The 20,257-nt window shown below is 40.3% G+C and overlaps 1 protein-coding gene across 1 annotated transcript in view; it reads left to right on the forward strand.

Moving 5' to 3' along the window:
- The window catches only part of Topbp1 (DNA topoisomerase II binding protein 1), a 43,805-nt gene extending 26,538 nt beyond the window's left edge, over positions 1-17,267 (forward strand). The window contains exons 18-28 of the mRNA XM_027414334.2: positions 51-197; positions 295-397; positions 2,565-2,757; positions 4,696-4,916; positions 5,798-5,946; positions 6,170-6,281; positions 7,661-7,824; positions 8,563-8,700; positions 10,887-10,976; positions 11,089-11,250; positions 16,631-17,267. Of these exons, the coding sequence (XP_027270135.1) occupies positions 51-197; positions 295-397; positions 2,565-2,757; positions 4,696-4,916; positions 5,798-5,946; positions 6,170-6,281; positions 7,661-7,824; positions 8,563-8,700; positions 10,887-10,976; positions 11,089-11,250; positions 16,631-16,765 (1,614 nt within the window). The 3' untranslated portion in view covers positions 16,766-17,267. The remainder of the gene's footprint in view (positions 1-50; positions 198-294; positions 398-2,564; positions 2,758-4,695; positions 4,917-5,797; positions 5,947-6,169; positions 6,282-7,660; positions 7,825-8,562; positions 8,701-10,886; positions 10,977-11,088; positions 11,251-16,630) is intronic.
- Positions 17,268-20,257: the final 2,990 nt, after the last annotated feature.

Consider the following 20,257-nt stretch of genomic DNA (forward strand, 5'->3'; position numbering starts at 1 on the left):
TAGAGTTGTTCACTATAAACTGCTTTCTAAAGCTTGCACTTGTATTTCAGTGTGCTCAAGAGTATAAGCATCTTCCTGAATCTCTCTATCCACACACTTACAATCCTAAAATGAGCCTGGACATCAGTACAGTGCAAGATGGCTGGCTCTCTAATAGCCGGGTATCCTCCGCAGTTCCTGCATCTACAGACGATGAGGTTGGTAATGTGGACAGTGTGTCCCCCTAAGCTGAAAATAGACCTTTGTGAAACTATGCAGTGACTTTGAGATATTGTAATTTTTGTCTTTGAGTAGCCAGATCATTTGTCTGTAGAAGATGATGAGACAAACAGCATGGTCACGAATAGCAAAGAATCAGCACTATTGAATGGGAATGGAAGAAATGACTGCAAAGGAGGTAAGACACTTTTTCACTTTTTGCCCCCTGGATTCCTCTGTTTAATTCTTGCTGTCCTTGAACCCAAAGATCCACCTGCTTGTCTGTGCTTTCTGAGTGCTGGAATTTAAGGGCCTGTGCCACCATAACCAGCTTCACTTTACTTTTGCGAACTTTGGTTTTGACTTAATGCCCCAGCTGTATTTGCCACTAATAAGAAAGCTGGGTTGGCCTTCTAGCTTTGAAGCCAGACACTGACTTCTATCTAGTTAACCAGCCCTGGAGAGGCATCTCCTTCTAGTGTAGGTCAGCTGTTAAGTGCAGTCAGCTGCAGCTTCATGTCAGTGATAAGCTGTGTGCTCACTGGAGTAGCACTTTGAATTTCAGCCAAGAACTTTCCTTTCTCATTCATAGCTTGACTGCATAAGAGGCGTGGCCTTTGACCTACGTTGGTTTTGATGCATGCCTTTTTCATTCAACTTAGTCATTGCTAGCTTTACTTGAGAGGTAGATAGAGGTATGTGACTATTCTTTTCACTTGAACACTTAAGCCATTGTAGGATATTAATTGAACTAATTTTAATATTGTTGTTTCTTGGGGATTAAGGAGGTCCCAAAGAGAGAGATGGGGAGTAACCAGTCAGAGCGCACACACAGCATTTAGGTGTGCCATTTGGACAGGTGTGGTTCACACACTAGCAACATCTATGGTCACTGGTCACAGGTAACCACACAGAATTATTGGGAAAAGTTGGACAGTGGTTAATATGTGGTTACCACAGCCTTCAGTTTGCTGAGAAAAAGCAATGTTTGAATGTTTTGTTTTCTGTTGCTATAAAACAATGCCTGGAGCTGGGTAATATATAAGGAAAGGAGATATTTTTAGCTCAAAATAGCCTTAGGGAATGAAGTCTAAGCCTGACCCATTTGGACTCCAGTGAAGACCTTCTGGCTACATCCCCTCATGGCAGGAGTATTTATCACAAAGGGAAGGAATCCAAGTGGGTGAATGTCATTACATGAAAGACTGGAAGCAAGTTAGACAGGGCTTTACTCTTGTTATAGCGACTCAACAGAACTAGCCTGACTTCCCTGAAAACTGCATTAATCAATTCTGGGGCAGTGTTCCTAGTGATCCAGCCACCTTACTCTAAGCCTCATCTCTTAAGGGTTCTACCCACTACACCATGCCACTCACCAAGCTTCAACCCACACATGTTAGGGTGTGTACTCAAGCCATAGAATAGTGTTTGTGAAGTATGATAAAGCAGCATGTGTCTGTGCCAGGCTCTGCCTCAGTCATCTTAGTTTTAATTGCTAGTATAGTATGCAGCATGTCGGCTGTCCTGCTTTAGTTTGCTGTCTCTTGTTAATCAGCATTGACAAGATATTTTGAACTTTTTTGTATTACAGATAGTGCTGCACTGGTTACCTTATTTAGATATGTATACTCTCTTTAACGTATTACTCTCTGGCTTCTCCTTATCTATGCTGCCCTACTAGAACTTTTCTTCTGACTTACCTATTCCATTTTGTTCATTCCAGAAATACTTGGTATCTAATTCAGTATCTGTCTGTAATAGAAGGGAAAGATAAATATGTTTTGGTCTGTGTTTGTAAAGATTAGTGAAAGCTTGGCTAGTGCTTTACAGCAGTAATCCCAGAACTTGAGGCTGAAGTAGGAGGGGAGTTCAAGGCCAGCCTAGGCTGTGTGGCAAGACCCCCGTCCCCCAAAGCAAACAAACAAGTAGAGCTATTGAAGACAGTCAGGTACATACAAGTGACTATATGAATCTCAGTGTAGTTTGTACAATGACAAAGGATCAGAAGCAAGCAGGGAGCTCTTCAAAGGAACTAATCAAGTATTCCTCCAAAGGAGTCCTTATTATTTTAGGCCCTCAAGGCTGCCTTTGTGTTTTGTGACATTTCTTGCTTTATATACCTATATAAATTTTTTGTTCAACCAGATTTAGACAAAGTAATGTAATATATGATTGACAAGAGAAGTTTATAACAGGGCATGGTGATGCAAGTAACCTTGGCACTCTAGAGATGGCAGCAGACGGTTCACAAGTGGGAGGTCAGCCTGATCATACACTGGCAGCCTCGCTTCAAAAACCAGCAAGACGGAGAGAGAAAGGAGGAGAAGGACAGATTGATTGATATTGACTCCTATATTTGTTTCAAGCTCTAACACAGACCTTGGAGATGAGAGAAAATTTCCAGAAGCAATTGCAAGAGATCATGTCAGCAACCTGCATTGTGAAGATGCCGGCACAGAGGAATTGCCTGTCAAGAAGCAGTTGCAACAGTGCTTCTTCAACTCCTGACAGTGCACGCTCTGCTCGGAGTGGACGAAGCCGAGTCCTGGAGGCACTCAGGTTTGTGCTTGTCGAGGGTGGCTTGGGAGCATGAAAGCTCCTGATTGAGGCACCTAGTCACTTAGGTTGGTGGGCTAGGCTAATTTTTTTTATTATTATAGTTTTAAAATAAAAAGACCAGTGAAGGGTTTTACATTGGGGCTTTATTTAACTCAAACAGTATGTGTTATATCCCATTGTCATCTTTGGTTTCCTCCTCTGCTGACTGGGCGCTCCTCTGTCTTCTTGCTTAGCAGTTGTGCAATTCTTACTTTAAGGGTTATGATTTTAGGATCCATTTTTCCATTTGAAGTACACTCAATGGACAGACAGTCCTCTCTGTTCTTTAGTGTTCCTAAGGGTGTACATGGTACTTAGAACAGTTTTTTTGTTTGTTTGTTTGTTTTTGGTTTTTTTTGTTTATTTGTTTTTCAAGACAGGGTTTCTCTGTGACTTTGGAGGCTGTCCTGGAACTAGCTCTTGTAGACCAGGCTGGTCTCGAACTCACAGAGATCCGCCTGCCTCTGCTTCCCGAGAGTTGGGATTAAAGGCGTGCGCCACCAATGCCTGGCAGTTTTAAACATATATTATTGATGTGTGTATGAATGTACGATGTATGTTCATGGTGGTGCATACCTGTAATCCCAGCACAAGGAAGCTGGCTGTTACTACAGAGCAAGTGGAGGCCAACCTGGGATACATACCTATCTTTAAAAGAAAATGTAAAATGCAATTATTAAACCCAGTAACTACAGTTTTCTAAACATTACTATGTTTCCCTGACTTAAAGAATTAAAAAAGATCCCATTTCTTAAATGCAGCAGGTTTTAGAATTAAAAAAAGAAATGATATTGATTTTTAAAAATAAATATATACAGTCACTTTAAATTTCCAGTAGTGGGGGCTGGAGAGATGGCTCTGTTAAGATCACTAGCTATTCTTCCAGAGGACCTGGATTTAGTTCCCAGCACCCACGTGGCAGCTCATAATTGCCTGTAAGTCCACCTTCAGGGGATCTGACACTGTCATATAAACATACATTCAGGCAAAATACCAATGCACATAAAAATAAAATAGAGCCAGGCAGTGGTGGCGCATGCCTTTAATCCCAGAGGCAGGCAGATCTCTGAGTTTGAGGCCAGCCTGGTTTGCAGATCAAGTTCCAGGATAGTGAGGGCTACACAGAGAAACCCTGCTTCAAAATAGATAGATAGATAGATAGATAGATAGATAGATAGATAGATAGATAGATAGATGAAAGTAAAGATAACAAATATATTTTTTAAATTTCCAGTAGAAATATTAAAAAAAAAAAAAAAACTAGCTGGATATGTTGGTTGCATGCTATGCTGGCTAGGTTTTGTAAACTTCACACAAGTTGGGGGCATCTAGGAAGATGAAATCTCATTTAAGAAAATGGCTCCGTCCCATTGGCATGTAGGTAAATCTGTGGAACATCTTGATTAATGACTGATGTTGGAGAGCCCAGCCATTGTGTGGTACCTCCACTAGGCAGGTGGTCCTGGGCCATATAAGAAAGCAAACTGAGCAAGCCATGGTAAGCAAGCCAGTAAGCAGCACTCCTCTCTGATCTCTGCTTCAGTTCTTTCCCCGAGGTTCTTGTTTGAGTTCTTACCCTGACCTCTGTTGGTGATGGGGCTACAGCTGTAAGTTGAATAAATCCTTTCCTGGCCAAGTTGCTTTTGATCATGGTGTCTTAACACAGCAGTGTAGCACAAACTAGGATGCATGTCTATAATCTTAGCACTTGGGAGGTAGAAGCACAGGATGGTTATCTCAAGTTTAAAGCTGTACTCTTCCATAAAGAGACCCTATACAAAAAGAAGAAATTTGTCCTTGATTGATTTACTCAACAAATATTATGTATCTGTACTACCCGCCGACTTATGCCCTTAGATTCTGTAGTGACTTATTTAAAATTGTCTTTTTATTCCTTAGGCAGTCTCGACAGATAGTGCCTGATATCAACACAGAGCCCTCCCAGAACGAGCAGATCATTTGGGATGACCCGACAGCAAGGGAGGAGAGAGCAAGGCTCGCCAGCAACTTGCAGTGGCCTAGCTACCCCACACAGTATTCTGAGCTTCAGGTTGACATTAAAAAACTGGATGATTCTCCTTCTCTAGAGCCTGTGTACCATTCAGAAATTGCTGAGCAGGGTAATAAGAAATACCTGTTTGGGCCGGGTGGTGGTAGTGGCGGCAGTGCACGCCTTTAATCCCAGCACTTGGGAGGCAGAGGCAGGCGGATCTCTGTGAGTTCGAGGCCAGTCTGGTCTACAAAGCCAGTTCCAGGACAGCTAAGACTGTTACACAGAGAAAACCTGTCTCGAAAAACCTTCAAAAAAAAAAGAGAAGAAGAAGAAAAGAAAAAAAATATCTGTTTGTACTATATGCATGTTGACCTCTTAAAGATATTGTGGTTACCTGTATTGCACATGCAAATGACAAATTAAGATTAGTACTGTATAAATCAATTGAAAACTGTTTTTTGATCTTGAAATGTAGAAATTTAGGATTAGCCATTCTACAAACATGATTCACACAGCAATGCTTTCTAGCCTCTTTCTTTTAGGTAGTGTTTGGTCTTTCTCCCTGTAACTCATTTTTATTTAACTATCTGAATTCCACCCAGCTTATAGTGTGTTTGTTCTTTGGCTTTTGTGAGCTTTCCTAAGTTCCTTTTGTTTGTTTATTTGTTTCTTCACACTGGGTGTTTATCTTCCTGTGCTGGATGAAAGGAAGGGGTCACAAAACCCAGATAACACACTTGCCCTTTCAGAGCTGTTCAGTTGTGTTTATTTTTAACTTGGAGAAGTTGGCTGCTCTCTTCTTCATGTATTGCTTGTTTTTGAGGCAGGGTTGTACCTATGCAGGTTTTAAACCTTAGATTCTTTTGTCTCAGGCAGACACCTCATCTTAGCCTTTTTTGCATTGCAGACTTCATGGTTCATTATTTTGATCAAGACAAATCAGAATATTCTCTAGATTAATTCTAAATTACACCCACTATTACATGACATTTTCTTCTTCACCCTCAGCCTTGTGTGTGACTGAAGCCCCAGAACTCCCAATCTCTGATGAAGCAGAAACTCCAGCAGCGGATAAGCATCCAATCCCTGTGCCTCAACCTCCCAGCATTGCTTTCCCCTTGGCCAAGCCACCTGCAGCTCCACATCCTCTGGACAAGGTTTGTTGATCCTTGCTATGGTGGTGACAGCTTTGAGTGGTGTTCTCATGCTGGAGTAGCAATCCGTTCTCTGCATTAGCCTCGTCACTACTGAAAACTGAATTTCTTTGATTGAAATACAATTTATATATTTGTACTTTAGAAGAATGACTAAAATGTCACTATAAAATAGCTATACTGAAAATTTTAATATTTTTTCTAAAATGTAACTATTGCATTCTAGATTGAAAAAATGGAGAAGAGTCGTGAAAAACTTAAAAAACAGTATGTATTCCAGATGTCATCTCTGAATTCTCAAGAGCGGGTTGATTACTGTCACCTGATTAAGAAACTAGGTACCAGTATTTCACTTGTTTACAATTTTTTTTCTGCTGGTATTTTACTTTAAAACATACCATTATTATAACCATATTACTGGAATACAAATGCAGTCATACATCATGTGTAATGGGGAGACGTTAAGAAAAGAACATGGGTTAATTGAGTCCGCATTAGGGTTTTGATTTTATAAAGACCTAATCTGCATCTAAAACTACTAGGTCATGAGACCTAAGAATTTAAAGATTTAGCTGGGCCTGGTGACATGAGCCTCCCAGTACTCAGGATTCCTTCTCGGTGACATTACCCTTATCCCTAGCTATGAGACTTTTCCTCTGACACCTGGGATAAGCAAGCTGGAAGACCTGATGTGTTGTAGCTGGACTCCAATAGGAACAGGATGTGAGCCACCTGGGTCACACCACTCTGCCTAGTAGACACATGTTGGGAGCTGAGAAGAAATCGGTGAAAATACCTTTAAAAATATTTTTTTATTTTTAGTATATGAAAACTGTTACTCAGTATTTAATCAGCACAAAACACCAGTGAAATATTTTGTGGGGATTTTTTGTTTTGTTTTTATTCCTTTGAAATACCACCTGAATCTACACTAGTTTTTTTTCAGTTGTTTGATAGCTCTATAGAGTCAACATAGTTACTCTAAGACCTTGATCTCACAGCTTGGCATAGCAAAAGAAAACATTCAGAAATGACAGGCCTAAGCTAAGCATTGGTAATCTCAGCAGCTGGGAGGCTAAAACAGGATCTCAAGTTTGAGGTCAGATGGGGCTGCACAGTGAGACCCTGTTTGAAACAAAGGGGTAGGAGGTACTAGAACAATGGCTCTGGGTTAAGAGCACTGGTAGAGGACCAGGGTTCTAGTCCCAGCACCTACGTGGTGGGTCACAACCATCTTGTAACTCCAGTTCTAGTGGATCCAATGCCCTCTTCTGGCTTCCATAGGTATTGTACATCTCTGCTACTCAGCTATACATGCAGGCAAAACACCCATCCACATAAATAATAAAAATGCATTCTTTTTTAAATAAAGAATAGGACTGGGGGTAGTGTGGCTTAGTATAGAGTACTTGATGCATGCATATGAAGCCCAGAATTTCAAGTGTGCATGAGTTAGCACTGGAATTTTGATTTTATAAAACCTTAATCCACATTTCAAATCATTAGGTCATGGTGTGATAAAGGCAGAGATGAGGGCTGATAATTTGAATGTTACTTTTACATATCTATGTGCCAACATTTTTCATTTAGGTTGTTCATTTTATATAAGTAATTTTTAAGCATAGTTGAAATAACATGGTTTTCTAGAAGGATGGTAAGAAACCTAGTAAAGTAGAGGTTTTTCCTATATATTAATAAAATGTTCCCTCTCTACAAGGTGGGTCGGTGATTGAGAAGCAGTGCTCAGACCCCAACTGCACACACATGGTTGTGGGGTACCCATTGCGCAATGAGAAGTACTTAGCCTCCATGGCAGCTGGCAAGTGGGTGCTTCATCGTTCCTACCTGGAAGCTTGCAGGACCGCTGGGTGCTTTGTGCAGGTGTGTGTTCATGCTCCTAGAAAGATTGGTTCTTGTGTAAATGTCTCAAGAGATCCCTGCTCATACACTTACCATGCATATAATGTAAATGACCACATGGAGTCAGTCAGATTACACCAGCTGTGTAACAAAACAGAGTTTACAGGTCAGGCTGCATTACTCCCATTCTTTTTTCTTAAGTGTTTTGTTTGGTATACAAAAAAATGAGCTTCATTGTGGCCTACTAACTTTTTGTTATCTAATTTGTCAGTGTTTTTTATTGAAATGATATTCTCTTAACATGAGAAGATTCCAAGATATCTCATTATAAGCCTTTTTCTTACTGTTAGCTCATTATACATTAAAGTAATTGTCACAAACAGACCAGGACAGCAGAATCTACCCTGTGTTTCCTGAAGCTTCCGATCTGAGTTCTTTGGGAATTGTCTCAGTTCATGCTTCCTCTGACTATTCCCATGAAGCCAAATATCCTGACTATTACTAAGTTGCCAAAATACAGCTGTCTGGCCAGGGGTTTTGATTCTGGGAAATGAGTTTCTGGTTTTAATTAAAAGCCAGCTGTACTTGATTCTGTATTTTCTGTGTGTTCACAAAATGTTTAGTGTTCTCTGTATCTAACAATTGAATATACAGCTTTGATCTTAAAAGACTGAAGGCTTCTAAGAGCCAGAAGCCTGTGCCTAGCACCGTGCTCTTCTGGGTTAGAGGAACCCAGAGTTCACTGGCCTGCTTTTCTAGGAAGAAGACTATGAGTGGGGAAGTAGTGCCATACTGGATGCTCTCACTGATGTCACTGAACACCAGCAGAAACTAGCACTTGCGGCAATGAGGTGGAGGAAAAGAATCCAGCAAAGGCAAGAGTCAGGCATTGTTGAGGTATGAACATATATAATTATATGATGATTATATAGATACTACAAATAGGATTCAGTATTATGACGTGTTTTAAAGAGAATATGCTTGACCAAGTAATTCTAATTATCTTTTATTCCTTAATTGCTCTGTTTATTGTGCATTCTATGTTGAACTAAAATTTTAACTGTAGCTCTGCAAGTGCCACATGCTTTTAATTCCAGCACTTGGGAGGCAGAGGCAGGAGGATGTCTGAATACAGGACATCCAAGGCTTTGTAGAGAGATCCTGTCTCAAAAAACAGAGTATTGTGTTATACAGTAAGACATGGGTCTTCTAAAGTTAACTTGCCTTTTCAGGGTGTAGCATCAGGAGTCCTAAACTGGGTTCACAGATTCTCCCAAAGGAGTCTGCGACCCAAAGCCTATACGTTGAATAGGGAAATTATGTCCTTTTTAAAAATTAATCGATAATTGAATGCTAGAATTCCTTAAATCTAGGCAACAAATCACAGCAGTATTAATAGTTGTGATTTATATCAGTAAAAACCAGATTTATTTTTTTAGCTAGCATACAAGATGAGTTGTGTAAGAATTTTCATGCGTGCATATTATTGTACTTTGTCCATCTTTACTCTCCTACTGTCTGTCCTCTCCCACCCATTTCTCTCTGTCTTAGAGCTGGTCCCTTTCCTCTGCCCCACATAGTCGTCGACCTGCTTTCGTGCTCTATATTTATATCTTAACCTTAAGTTTTTAAAATTTTGATCCCACATAAAGAGAAAACATTATTTGTCCTTGGTCTGACTAAGTGATGATCTCCAGTTCTATCCGTTTCCCTGTGGATGACATGATTCCATTCTTCTTTACAGCTAACTAATACTCCATTAGAAGTACTGTGTTCCATATGACAGTATCCTCTTAAGCAGTATATAGGATTCCTGTTCCCCCCCATCTTTGCCAGCATTTCTTGTTAGTTATTTTCTGATGATAGCCATTTTGGCTAGGATGAGATGGAATCTCAATTTAGTTTGGTTTTCATTTTCCTGATGGCTAAAACTCTTAAACAATTTTTCAAGTATTTATTGTTTGAATATATTTTATGTGTATAAGGAAGTCAGAAGGGTATCAGGCCCCCTGGAGCTGATTATAGGTGGTTGTGAGCTGCCTGTGTGGTTCTGGGATAAACCTCTGGTCCTCTGCAAGAACAATATGCTAGTTTGTTTGTTTCTTGAGACAGAGTTTCTCTGTGGGATGGTCCTGGCTGTCCTGGCACTCGATTTGTAGACCAGGCTGGCCTTCAGTTTACAGAGATCTGTTTGCCTCCACCTCCCAAGTGCTGGGATTAAAGGCACGTGCCACCCACCACCCCCTGGCATAATATGCTCTCTTAGCCGCTAATTTTTTTCTGAGAACTTTTGGTTCACTTCATTTGCCTGTTGACTAATTGAATAATTTAAGTTGTGTTTTATTTACTGACATTAAAGTCCGCTGTAGGGTAGTCCTGTAAGTGTAGCACTTGGGAGACAGAAGAATCAGTTCAGAGCCAGCCTCAGCTGCATCGGGACTGAAAATTAGCCTGAGCTATATGAAACCTTGTCTTTATAAAAAAGCTAATGGCCCACTGGCAGTGGGTCCGAGACCTAACACTATACACAGACTGACTTAATGGAGCTCATTCTACATGGAGAGATACCTTGTCCAGCCTAGACACAGGGGTGTGGGGTGGAGAGGTGCCTTGGTCCTGCCTCAACTAGCTGTTGGGGCAGACTTAGTAGACTTCTTATGGGAGGCCCTTACCCTCTCCATGGAACCGATGGGAGACGGGAGAGGAGGGGGTGGGAAGAAAGAAGGGATGGGGAACTGGGATTGGAATGTAAAAAATTAATTAAAAAAAAAAAAAGCTTATGGGCTAGAGAGATGGCTGAGGTGAGAGCACCTGCTGTTTTTCTGGAGAACTCAGGTTTGCATAATCATCTGTAAATCTAGTCCCAGAGGATCTGACACTCTTCTGACCTCTGCAGGCACTGCACTCAGGTGGTAATAATACACTGCTGTGTGTGTGAATGTGTATGCAGACAAAACACCCATTCACATTTTTAAAAAATACAAAGTTATTGACATTAAACAAGATAAATTTATTACCTCTGTTATTTGAAGGTTTAGTCTATTAAAATTGCATGTATTAAATTGTATGTATTTTTGCAATAGGGAGCATTTAGTGGCTGGAAGGTTATTTTACGCGTTGATCGGCCCCGAGAAGCTGGATTCAAGCGCCTTCTTCTGGCAGGCGGAGCAAAGGTTTGTCGTGGGCTATCTGCTGCCGCCCGGGCGCGGGCTTGCACAGAGCATTCTACACAGCTGAACCACTGTGGAGCAGGAGGGGATTGAGATACTTCTCGTTTTTCATTAGGTATTACCTGGTCAACCAGTACCTTTATTTAATGAGGCTACACATCTTTTTTGTGACTTCAATAAACTGAAACCTGATGACTGCAGAGTTTTCATATCAGAGGCTGCTGCCCAGAACATGGCCTGCTTGAAAACAGAATATATCGCTGATTATCTCATGCTGGTTTGTCACATTCTCTTCTCACTTCCATTTATTATCATTGTTATTATTATTATTATTATTATTATTTGTGTGGGGGGAGGGGGTTGGTACATGTGTGCCAGTCAGAGGATAACTTGCAGGAATTGCTTCTCTCCTACCTTGTAGGTTCAGAGGATTCAACTCAAGTTATCAGGTTGGTGGCAAGTACTTGTACTTGCTGAGTCATTTTGCTGGTCCCCCACTTCCTTTTTTCCAGAGATATGCTTATATCTGTAGATAAATAGCCAAACATCAAATCCTGACTTGCTGCTAATTGAATTAATAATCTGTTATCTAATCAACCCTTTCAGTTTGCATGTGTAAACATTATTAGCATGAAATTTAAATATGACAAGTTTATGGAAATCTGAGTAGCTTTAAAAAGTTTTACAAGTTCTTTAAAATATTGGGCTTATTAGAAAGAAAGCAAAGGGGCTAGAGATGGCTCAGGAGTATGAGTACTGGCTGTACTGGCTGCTGCCCTAGGACTCAGACTTGGTTCCCAGCAGTAACAAAGTCCCACCCTGCCTGCTTCAGAAGTCATGTTTAGTTTTATGAATGAAAAGAATCTGCTAGCAAATTTTTTTTAATGACGCAAAGTTAAATGGATCATTTTTAAGATTATTTTTTAGCATGTGTGTATGTACATGTATATATGTGCATAAGTACAGATTTCCATACAGTTTAAAAGAGAGTTTCATCTCCTCGAGTTAAAAGTGGCTATCAACTGCCCAATGTGGGTGCTGCAAATCAAACTGCAGTCTCTGTAAGAACACTATGTGCTCTTAACTGCTGAGCCAGCCTCAAATGAACGAATTTTAAACCGTATAGTGCTTCCTAGGTGTGTAAAGCTAACATTTATTTGTACAGATAATGTTTTAATAATCTGCTTTATTACATGTCAGTTCCTTTTTCTCATTTTTTATGCATTTCCTCAAACACTTAGCATGCACACTCTTAACTGGAATCCAGTATTTGTTTTCTTAGAAGAGCTATTACACGGTGAAATTGTAGATGACAGTTCCATTATGTGAGTCAGTTTCCCAATAGAAGGCTTTGCAAACCCTTTCAGGATCCAGAACATGGCCATATCTCAGCAAGCATCCTTGGGCCCCCTTTCAATAAATTCCATCCCAGTCCCACAGAGATAAGCTTGTCTTATATGTTCCCAGAATGTATGCATCTTGCCTGTTTGAGAGCTTCAAATATCTGCCATTAAAGAGCAGGTTCTCTTTTGTAGCGGGCTTCACCTGACATAGTGTCCATGATGGTTCATGTTAGTAGTGCATCTCTTTGTATTACAAACATTCAGTCTGAGTAGAGCACCTCACAACTTCCCTTCGGGTGGTTGATGAAACTACTGAATACATACAGGTATCTAAGGTGTGCTTTTCCAGTGGGCAGTAGTACAAGTCCTGGCTTATAGTCTAAATAGTTTATGTGGTCAGGTGGCCTTAAATTTGCAGGACATCCTGTTTTTGCCTTCTAGTTCTAGGATTACATGGTATTCATATCAGGCCTTTTCTAGAAAAGATTGGTGCTACTTTACAGCAACATTTGGTTTTACCATTTGACTTTTAGCCATCTGGTAGGGTTATGGTGGAGTAGCATCATGGCTTTTAAAGAATCACTCTCCATCTCTCTTGTTGTGTCTCCCTTTGCCTCTCGATCTTGAAACAGATATTCTGTTTTGGCCTGCCAAGTGCTAGGATTATGAGCAAATTTCACTATGCTTGGCTTAAATTTCTATCTTTTGGTAAACACCGTTTGTAAAATTATATATTTTGTATCCTATCTTTTCTCAAGGCACCAATTTATTCTCTAGTATTCTTTTTCTAAAGTTTTTATAATTTTAGCTTTTATTCTTTTGTTTTACCTTATTTGTGTGCACATGTGGGTGCTATCAGAGGCCAGAGTATGGTGTCTCACACCCTGGATCTAGAGTTATAGGCAGTTGTAAGCTGTATGACGAGGGTGCTGGGACCAAACTCTGGTCCTCTACAAGAACAGCAAGTGCTCTTAACCTTCAGCTCTCTCACCAGCTCCATAGTTTCTGTTTGCCTGTGACCTAAAAATTGTCCTTGGTGCTGGAGCTTTCCCCCCATATGAATATATGGTCACCATTTGTTGAATAATTTTTCACTGCTTTGAAGGGTGCTTTGGCATTTGGATTTAAAAAAAAAAAAAAATCCACACCTGGCTGGAGAATTGTGTCTTCAAATACCCTTTACCTGATCTTCACATAGCCATCTTAAAACTCTTTTCACTAATAGAAATCTTCAGTATGTGGTTTTATATTTGAAACGAACTTTTTACGAATAGGCTGTAATTGGTCTTGCACTTTTATACTGATCTACATAAAACATAAAAATTCCTGCATAGATCCCATGTATAATCTATTTTATGGCCCCACAATACTTTATTTTACTCTCTGTCTCTCTCTCTCTGTATAAGGGAGAAAAAGATTGAGAATAATAATAATAGTAATAATAATAATAATACATGCTAAGCTCATGTTGTACCATTGAGCTGCATCACTATCCTGCAGTATTTATTTTACCCTTAGCAACTGCTGATGATGTTTTTGTAATTCCTGTAGTCATGTGTTAATGTCATATCAATGAAATCCATAGTGTTTGTCTTTGGGCTCGGTGACAGAAGCCCGTAATTCTGTCAAGATGGAGACTGAGGAAGGAAGGTCAGAGGCGAATCTCTGAGTTCGAGGCTACCCTGGTCTACAAAGCTACACAGAGAAACCCTGTCTCAAAAAAAAACAAACAAAAAAAGAGTGTCTTTCATTCTGCAAAGTTCCTGAGTTCTCTTCAAACTGTTGCTTGCATCTTTTGCATAGCCATTGCCAGGGCAAACGATGTTTGGGTTTTTGTTTAGGTGTTTTATGAAGAGAGCTACTATATTTTGTGTAGAGGTTTTTTTGTTTTTTTGTTTTTTTTTTTTTCCTGTGACTGAGTTTTCATTTCACTGGGAAGTGCCTGAATGCTTTTCATGAAGTACCTCATTTAAATTTCTTGATACAATTTTGGTTAGAATTTAGACATTTGATTTCTTCAACTAGTGTTTAGAAGGTAGAGACTTGGTTTCTTGTAGCCTGGTCTGGTCTCAAACTCACTATGTAGCTGAGAATGACCTTGAATTTCTCAGTACTAAGATTACAGTACATAATACCATGCCTAGTTTGTAGTTCTTGGGACCAAACTCCCTATATGCTAAACAAGCACTACAGCCAAGCCCACATTCCCTGCTTCTTACTGAGTTGTTTTTTTACTGTTGAACCTTGAAAATGTTTGATCTTAAATAATAGCTCTTTGCTGGATTCATGGTTTTCCCTTCCCAGTCTGTAGCCTCTTTATTCTGTGTGGCTTTGTCAGTCCTTTATCTAGTTAGCCTTAGGCCTTGTGGCCATTTTCAACTGTTTAATTTTGAGCTAATTGCTTTCTGAGATTTGAGATTTAGATCAGAAAAGTAGGGTATATTCCTCTAAAAATGACCAGTTGTTCTAGCCCTGTATGTTGGAAGAATTGCCTTCCTCTGTAGATTTATTGTATCTTTGTGAGGATTCAGTTGGCTATGTTTTGTGGGACAGCATGTAGATTGTGTGCCAGTGATGTGTCTTCCCTCTGGAAACAGTTTTGGCTGCTGGGACTTCGCCTTGTAAACCTGCTACAAGGTAGTAAGCTCTCAGTACTTTCTCAAGGTCCTTGAAGGTATTTTAGACACTTTTCCCTTTTCTAAAGCTTTGCCATTTACATTCATTTAGGATAAGCTTTTTTTTTTTTTTAAGATTTTATTTATTATGTATACAATGTTCTGCCTGCATGTATACCTGCAGGCTGGAAGAGGGCACCAGATCTCATAACAGATGGTTGTGAGCCACCATGTGGTTGCAGGGAATTGAACTCAGGACCTCTGGAAGAGCAGTCAGTGTTCTTAACCTTTGAGCCATCTTTCCAGTCCCCACTTGTTTGTTTTTAAGTTACTGAAGTTGACAAGGCTGGGCATTGGTGTTAGCATCACTGTGATTGGTTGTTTTGATGTATAGAACTGTGGGTGAATGTGGCATCGAATTACATCTGCAGTTCTTGACAGCATTCTGTGGCTATCTGTGTAGCTTATTGTCAGTTCTAAGTATACACCCGAGTTTTGTTTTCAGTTTCACGGTGTAAGTCCAGCTTAGCCTTGCTTAAGTTTTTTTTTTTTTTTTTTTTTTTTTTTTTTTTTTTTCCTTCATCATGGGTTGAAAATGGGTTGTTTGGGTTATGTCCTAGATATCACATGTAAATTGTAGAAACTCTAGACTCTGGCAATTTCCTTTAAATAGTACTGTTTATCTGCTTGCATTTACTTACCAAACCACAACAGAAGCCACCAGACTGTAGTTCATGTTTCAGCTTTAACTCGTGTCTTCTTTGCACATAAATGACATAGCTTAGAGCAAAGACTTGGCTAGGCTCCACAGACTGTTCATGGCTTCTAGCCTTGGGGGTTTTTGGGATTCCCAATCTTGTTTTCTGCGGGATTGTAGTTACTTTCCTGCCTGGTTCTTCAAGCCATTACTATTAGAATTTTAGCCAACCTGTGTCACGGACTAAAAAACACAAAAATGGGGAAATTAACCTGTACAAGTTTTCTAGGTATGAACTGCTATAATACACACACACACACACACACACACACACACACACACACACACACACACACACGATTCATTTTCCAGCATCTCACAATAATTGCTTTTAATATACTTTTGTTAGAATTTAGCATCGCTACCAGAGGAATGATTCAATCAAAAGGCAATTACTGGGGCTGGGACCTGGCTCAGTTGGTACAAGGACTTGAATTCAATTCTCAGAATCCAAAAAGGCAAGCGTGTAACTCCTGCTTGTAAACTTAGCACTGGAAAGATGGACACAAGCTCAGTTCCAGGGCAGTGAGTGACCATCTCAAAAGGTGGTGTTAGTATGATGGTTCAGGCCTTCCATCCCAACATTCAGGCAGGAGGATCACTGCAAGTCTGAAACATCCTGGAACACAAGTGCATTCCAGGCCAGCTTGGGCTACAATTTATTTTTGGGACTGTTTTCTGCACAGGTGAAAGATGCAGGGGTTTGGAGTGAGGTAAAAAGGCCTTACATCCAATCCAATTCCAATTTTTAACCTATGAAACCATTAAGATAGCCAGCCACCTTTCACCCGAGCTTTGTTCCACAGGGTCTCATGAAGCATCCTAACTGGCCAACCTTAAAAGAAACTGGAATGCCTCTTTTTTTTTTCTCATGAAAAAGTAGAGGAATGAAATCTATTGCTTCATTGTCTACAAATTGAAATTTTCTTCTTCCCATTCTAGGAATCGCCTCCTTGTGCGGATAATTACCGTCTCTCAGAAGCTGCTTTCCTCCAGAATAAAGAATCTGGGCCTGGATTATCTCAGAAGAGGAGAGCTCCTGCAGAGAACATCATCAAACGGCCTCGAGTGCGCTAGTGCACCAGGAGAAAAATGTCAGTGACAACCTGAACACTGTTGTGATGGCTTTGTATAGTTTACAGACATTCATCTGAAGGACTCTGCTTCAGAGGGCAATGGTCCTGGGAACCTGATGCTTTTAACACCTGGGTTTGAATCACCGAATATTGACTGTTCTAATAAAAGGGACTTCACTAGCTTCTCAGGCCACATTGTGTGAATAATTGTTTTTCTTGTAAACATCTGTAAGGCTATCATAGTAGTTTTAACAAGGAGATAAACTAGTTCATAAAACAACAAATGTTAAATTAATTGGGGTTATTTCATGTTTCCCCCACTTCCTTTTATATATATATATATACTTGCCATTTTACCTTTTTTAACAGCCTAAGCATGGGGTTTAATAATGAAGCTGGGGCTTTAAACTTAAATGTGTATATATGTAAATGTATATGTATAAACTTCCATGTTTGCCAAATGTGGGCACCAAAACTTAGAAAATAAACAATAGCCACTCACACTGGTATTATTTGTTTGTTTAGCTCTGATGAAGCAATAAGAGATTGCCAAACTTATTTTTAAAACCTGAATTGCTAATTACATTGATTTTGTTAGGATTAAGGGGAAAAAAAAAAAAAAAAAAACGGCTAAAGAGATGGCTTACTGGTTCAGATTACTGTCTGCTCTTTCAGAGGACCCAGGTTCAATTCCCAGCACCCACATGACAGCTCACAGTAATCATCAGCTTCAGTTCCAGGGGAGTGACATCCTTGGCATGAAAGCACATAAAATAAATGTTTTGAGATAAGAGCTTAACTATGCAGCCCTGCCTGACCCACTTCTGCCTGCTGAGACTCACACCCAACCAATGTTCTTTTTTTTCTTAATCCTAGCAATATATTTATTTTAAAATAATATGCTGGGCATTGTGGCTTACACCTGAAATAATGGCATTCCAGTGAGGTAGGCGGGTCACTGAGTTTGAGTCCAGCCTAGGCTGCAGATCAGCCTGAGCTGAAGTAAGACTGCTCAATACAGCAAAAGCTAGAGATGTCAGAGGTTAAGAGTGTGTGTCTCTTCTAGAGAACATAAGTTTGGTTCCCAGCACCCTGATCAGGTGCCTTACAACTGCCTGTGGCTTCAACTTGCGAAGTCTCTATCTGATGCCTCTGGGCTCCTTAGGAACCAGACCTCGTGCCAGACACACACACAACTCAATCTTCCAGAAGGTGACAAAATATCTGCTTCAAAATAACACATTGAGCTAGCTCAGGTTACACAAATAAACCTGAGGAGACAGTGTCCTCTTTTGGCTTCCATGGGGTCCTGGCAGCACCCAGACAAACATGTAGGCAAGACAACCATATACATTAATAATAAATGAAAAACAATTTTGAAAAATAAGTGGGAAGCCAGGGAAATGGCCCAAGCTCAGCGGATAAAGGTGATCACCATGCAAGCCTTGACAATCAAGTCTGATTCTCCAGAGTCCACACAATAGAATTAACTTTCCCCAAGTTGTCCTCTGACATCACATATGACACCATTGCAAATATTATTTAAAAAAAATCTTAAAAACAAGGTGGAGAGTGCTATAAGACACCTGATCAGCAGTCAGTCTCTGACTTCCATATGCTCACACATACATACACCACAGACTGTGTATGTAAGGTGGGGAGAGGGGGCAGATCTGGATGTACTTTAGTTGGTAGGGTGCTTACAGACAGGACAACTAGGTTCAGTCCATACCACTGCATAAAACCAGGTATGGTGGCTCAGGCCTGTAATCCCAGGACTTGGAAGGAGAAATAGATCAGAACTAAGGGTTCTTGGCTACACCAAGTTTCAGGCCAGCCTGGGCTATATGAGATCTTGTCTTAAAACTACAATAAAAGGTGAGAAAGCATCCCATCTAATAAGGTACCAGCACCTAGACTATATAAAGAATTCAGCAATTGCCCAATTTAAACACTAACCAAGGAATCTGGGTACCTTTCTTTTAAAAAATTCAAGGGTGCCGGGTGTTGGTGGCGCATGCCTTTAATCCCACTCAGGAGGCAGAGGCAGGTGGATCTTTGTGAGTTCGAGGCCAGCCTGGTCTCCAGAGCCAGTGCCAGGATAGGCTCCAAAGCTACACAGAGAAACCCTGTCTTGAAAAAGCAAAAAAACAAAAAAAAAAAAAACAAAAAAAAAAAAAAAACCAAGGGCAATGCAGGAGATGCCAAAGCCACTTAATTCTGCCCAAGAGGGTTAGAATCATATTCCAAAACAATCAATGGGGGTGAAGCAGAATCCTCACTACTGGCAGGAATAGACACAGCCACTTAAAAAGGGGTCCATAGTTGAGGCCATCATGTTAACTGGGAGATTTTATCTTTAGGTATACACCCCGAAAAGCCAAGAGCATACTAACACTAAAACTTGTACATGACAATTCACAGCAACACTGAAGCAGAGTGGGAGCAAGCCACATGCCCAGAGGAAATACATGTTATACCCACTGACTTGCTCAGCAAGAGATGATAAATAGTACAGAATAGATGGGCCTCAAAAGCATGTTAGTGAAATGCCAATCACAGCAGACCACCTACTAACCACCCTAGTTCATGTGAATGCTCAGAGAAAAAGCCCCGACTGCCTAAGGGAGTGAGTGATCAGTAAACCAGGCAGGAGAGTAACAATTTGTAGGTAAGGCATTTATTTCTCTACGGTATTGAAATGCTTAGCAATGAAGGGCTGTGGTAGGCACATGCCTTTGAGAAAACCAGGAACTTTTTTCAACTGGGAAGTTGTCTTTTTCTATACCCATGGCTTGCAACATGCTACGTACATTACATTGGCCACAAAGTAGTACCTTCCTGCCCCTGTAAGTCAAAGAGCTGAGGTTACAGATATGAGCACTGAGCACTATAGTCAGGTATTATATACAGGATCAGTAAGGATCTCAAGCCCAGCTACAGAGCAAGCTTGAGGGTAGGTTGTACTCATGAGATCCTGTCTCTAAAAAGCCAATGGAAGAAAAGGTCCGATAAATGCTTACAATCCTAGCTACTTAGAAGGCTAAGGCAGGAAAGATCTCAAGTTCCCATCTTAGCTAAAGGACTTAGCATGTAGCCTGATGGTAGAGTGCTTCACCTGGAATGTTTGGAACTTTAAGGTGATACTCTATTTAAATAAATTAAAAAAGCCTCAGAACTGGATATACATTAGTGGTTAAGAGCATCTGATGCTCTTGCCGAGGACCAGATTTCCATTCCCAGCACCTGCAAAGAAAGGTTCATGCTTCCAACTCCAGCTCCAGGGTATCTAATGCCTTTTGGTCTCATAAACAAGTGGCATACAGGCACACATGAATCATTTCTTTAAAAATCCGCAACCAAGTACAAAGAGTAAATAGTATAGATCCCATTGCTAAAAATGACTTAAAATATACAACTGACTTAGAAATTTAAAAGACTATAATATAAACCAATATAAACTACTGATGCCTTGAACGATACGTAAGGGGGC

The sequence above is a fragment of the Cricetulus griseus genome, chromosome 4 (genome assembly GCF_003668045.3).
Source record: "Cricetulus griseus strain 17A/GY chromosome 4, alternate assembly CriGri-PICRH-1.0, whole genome shotgun sequence".
NCBI classification, from domain to species: Eukaryota; Metazoa; Chordata; class Mammalia; order Rodentia; family Cricetidae; genus Cricetulus; species Cricetulus griseus.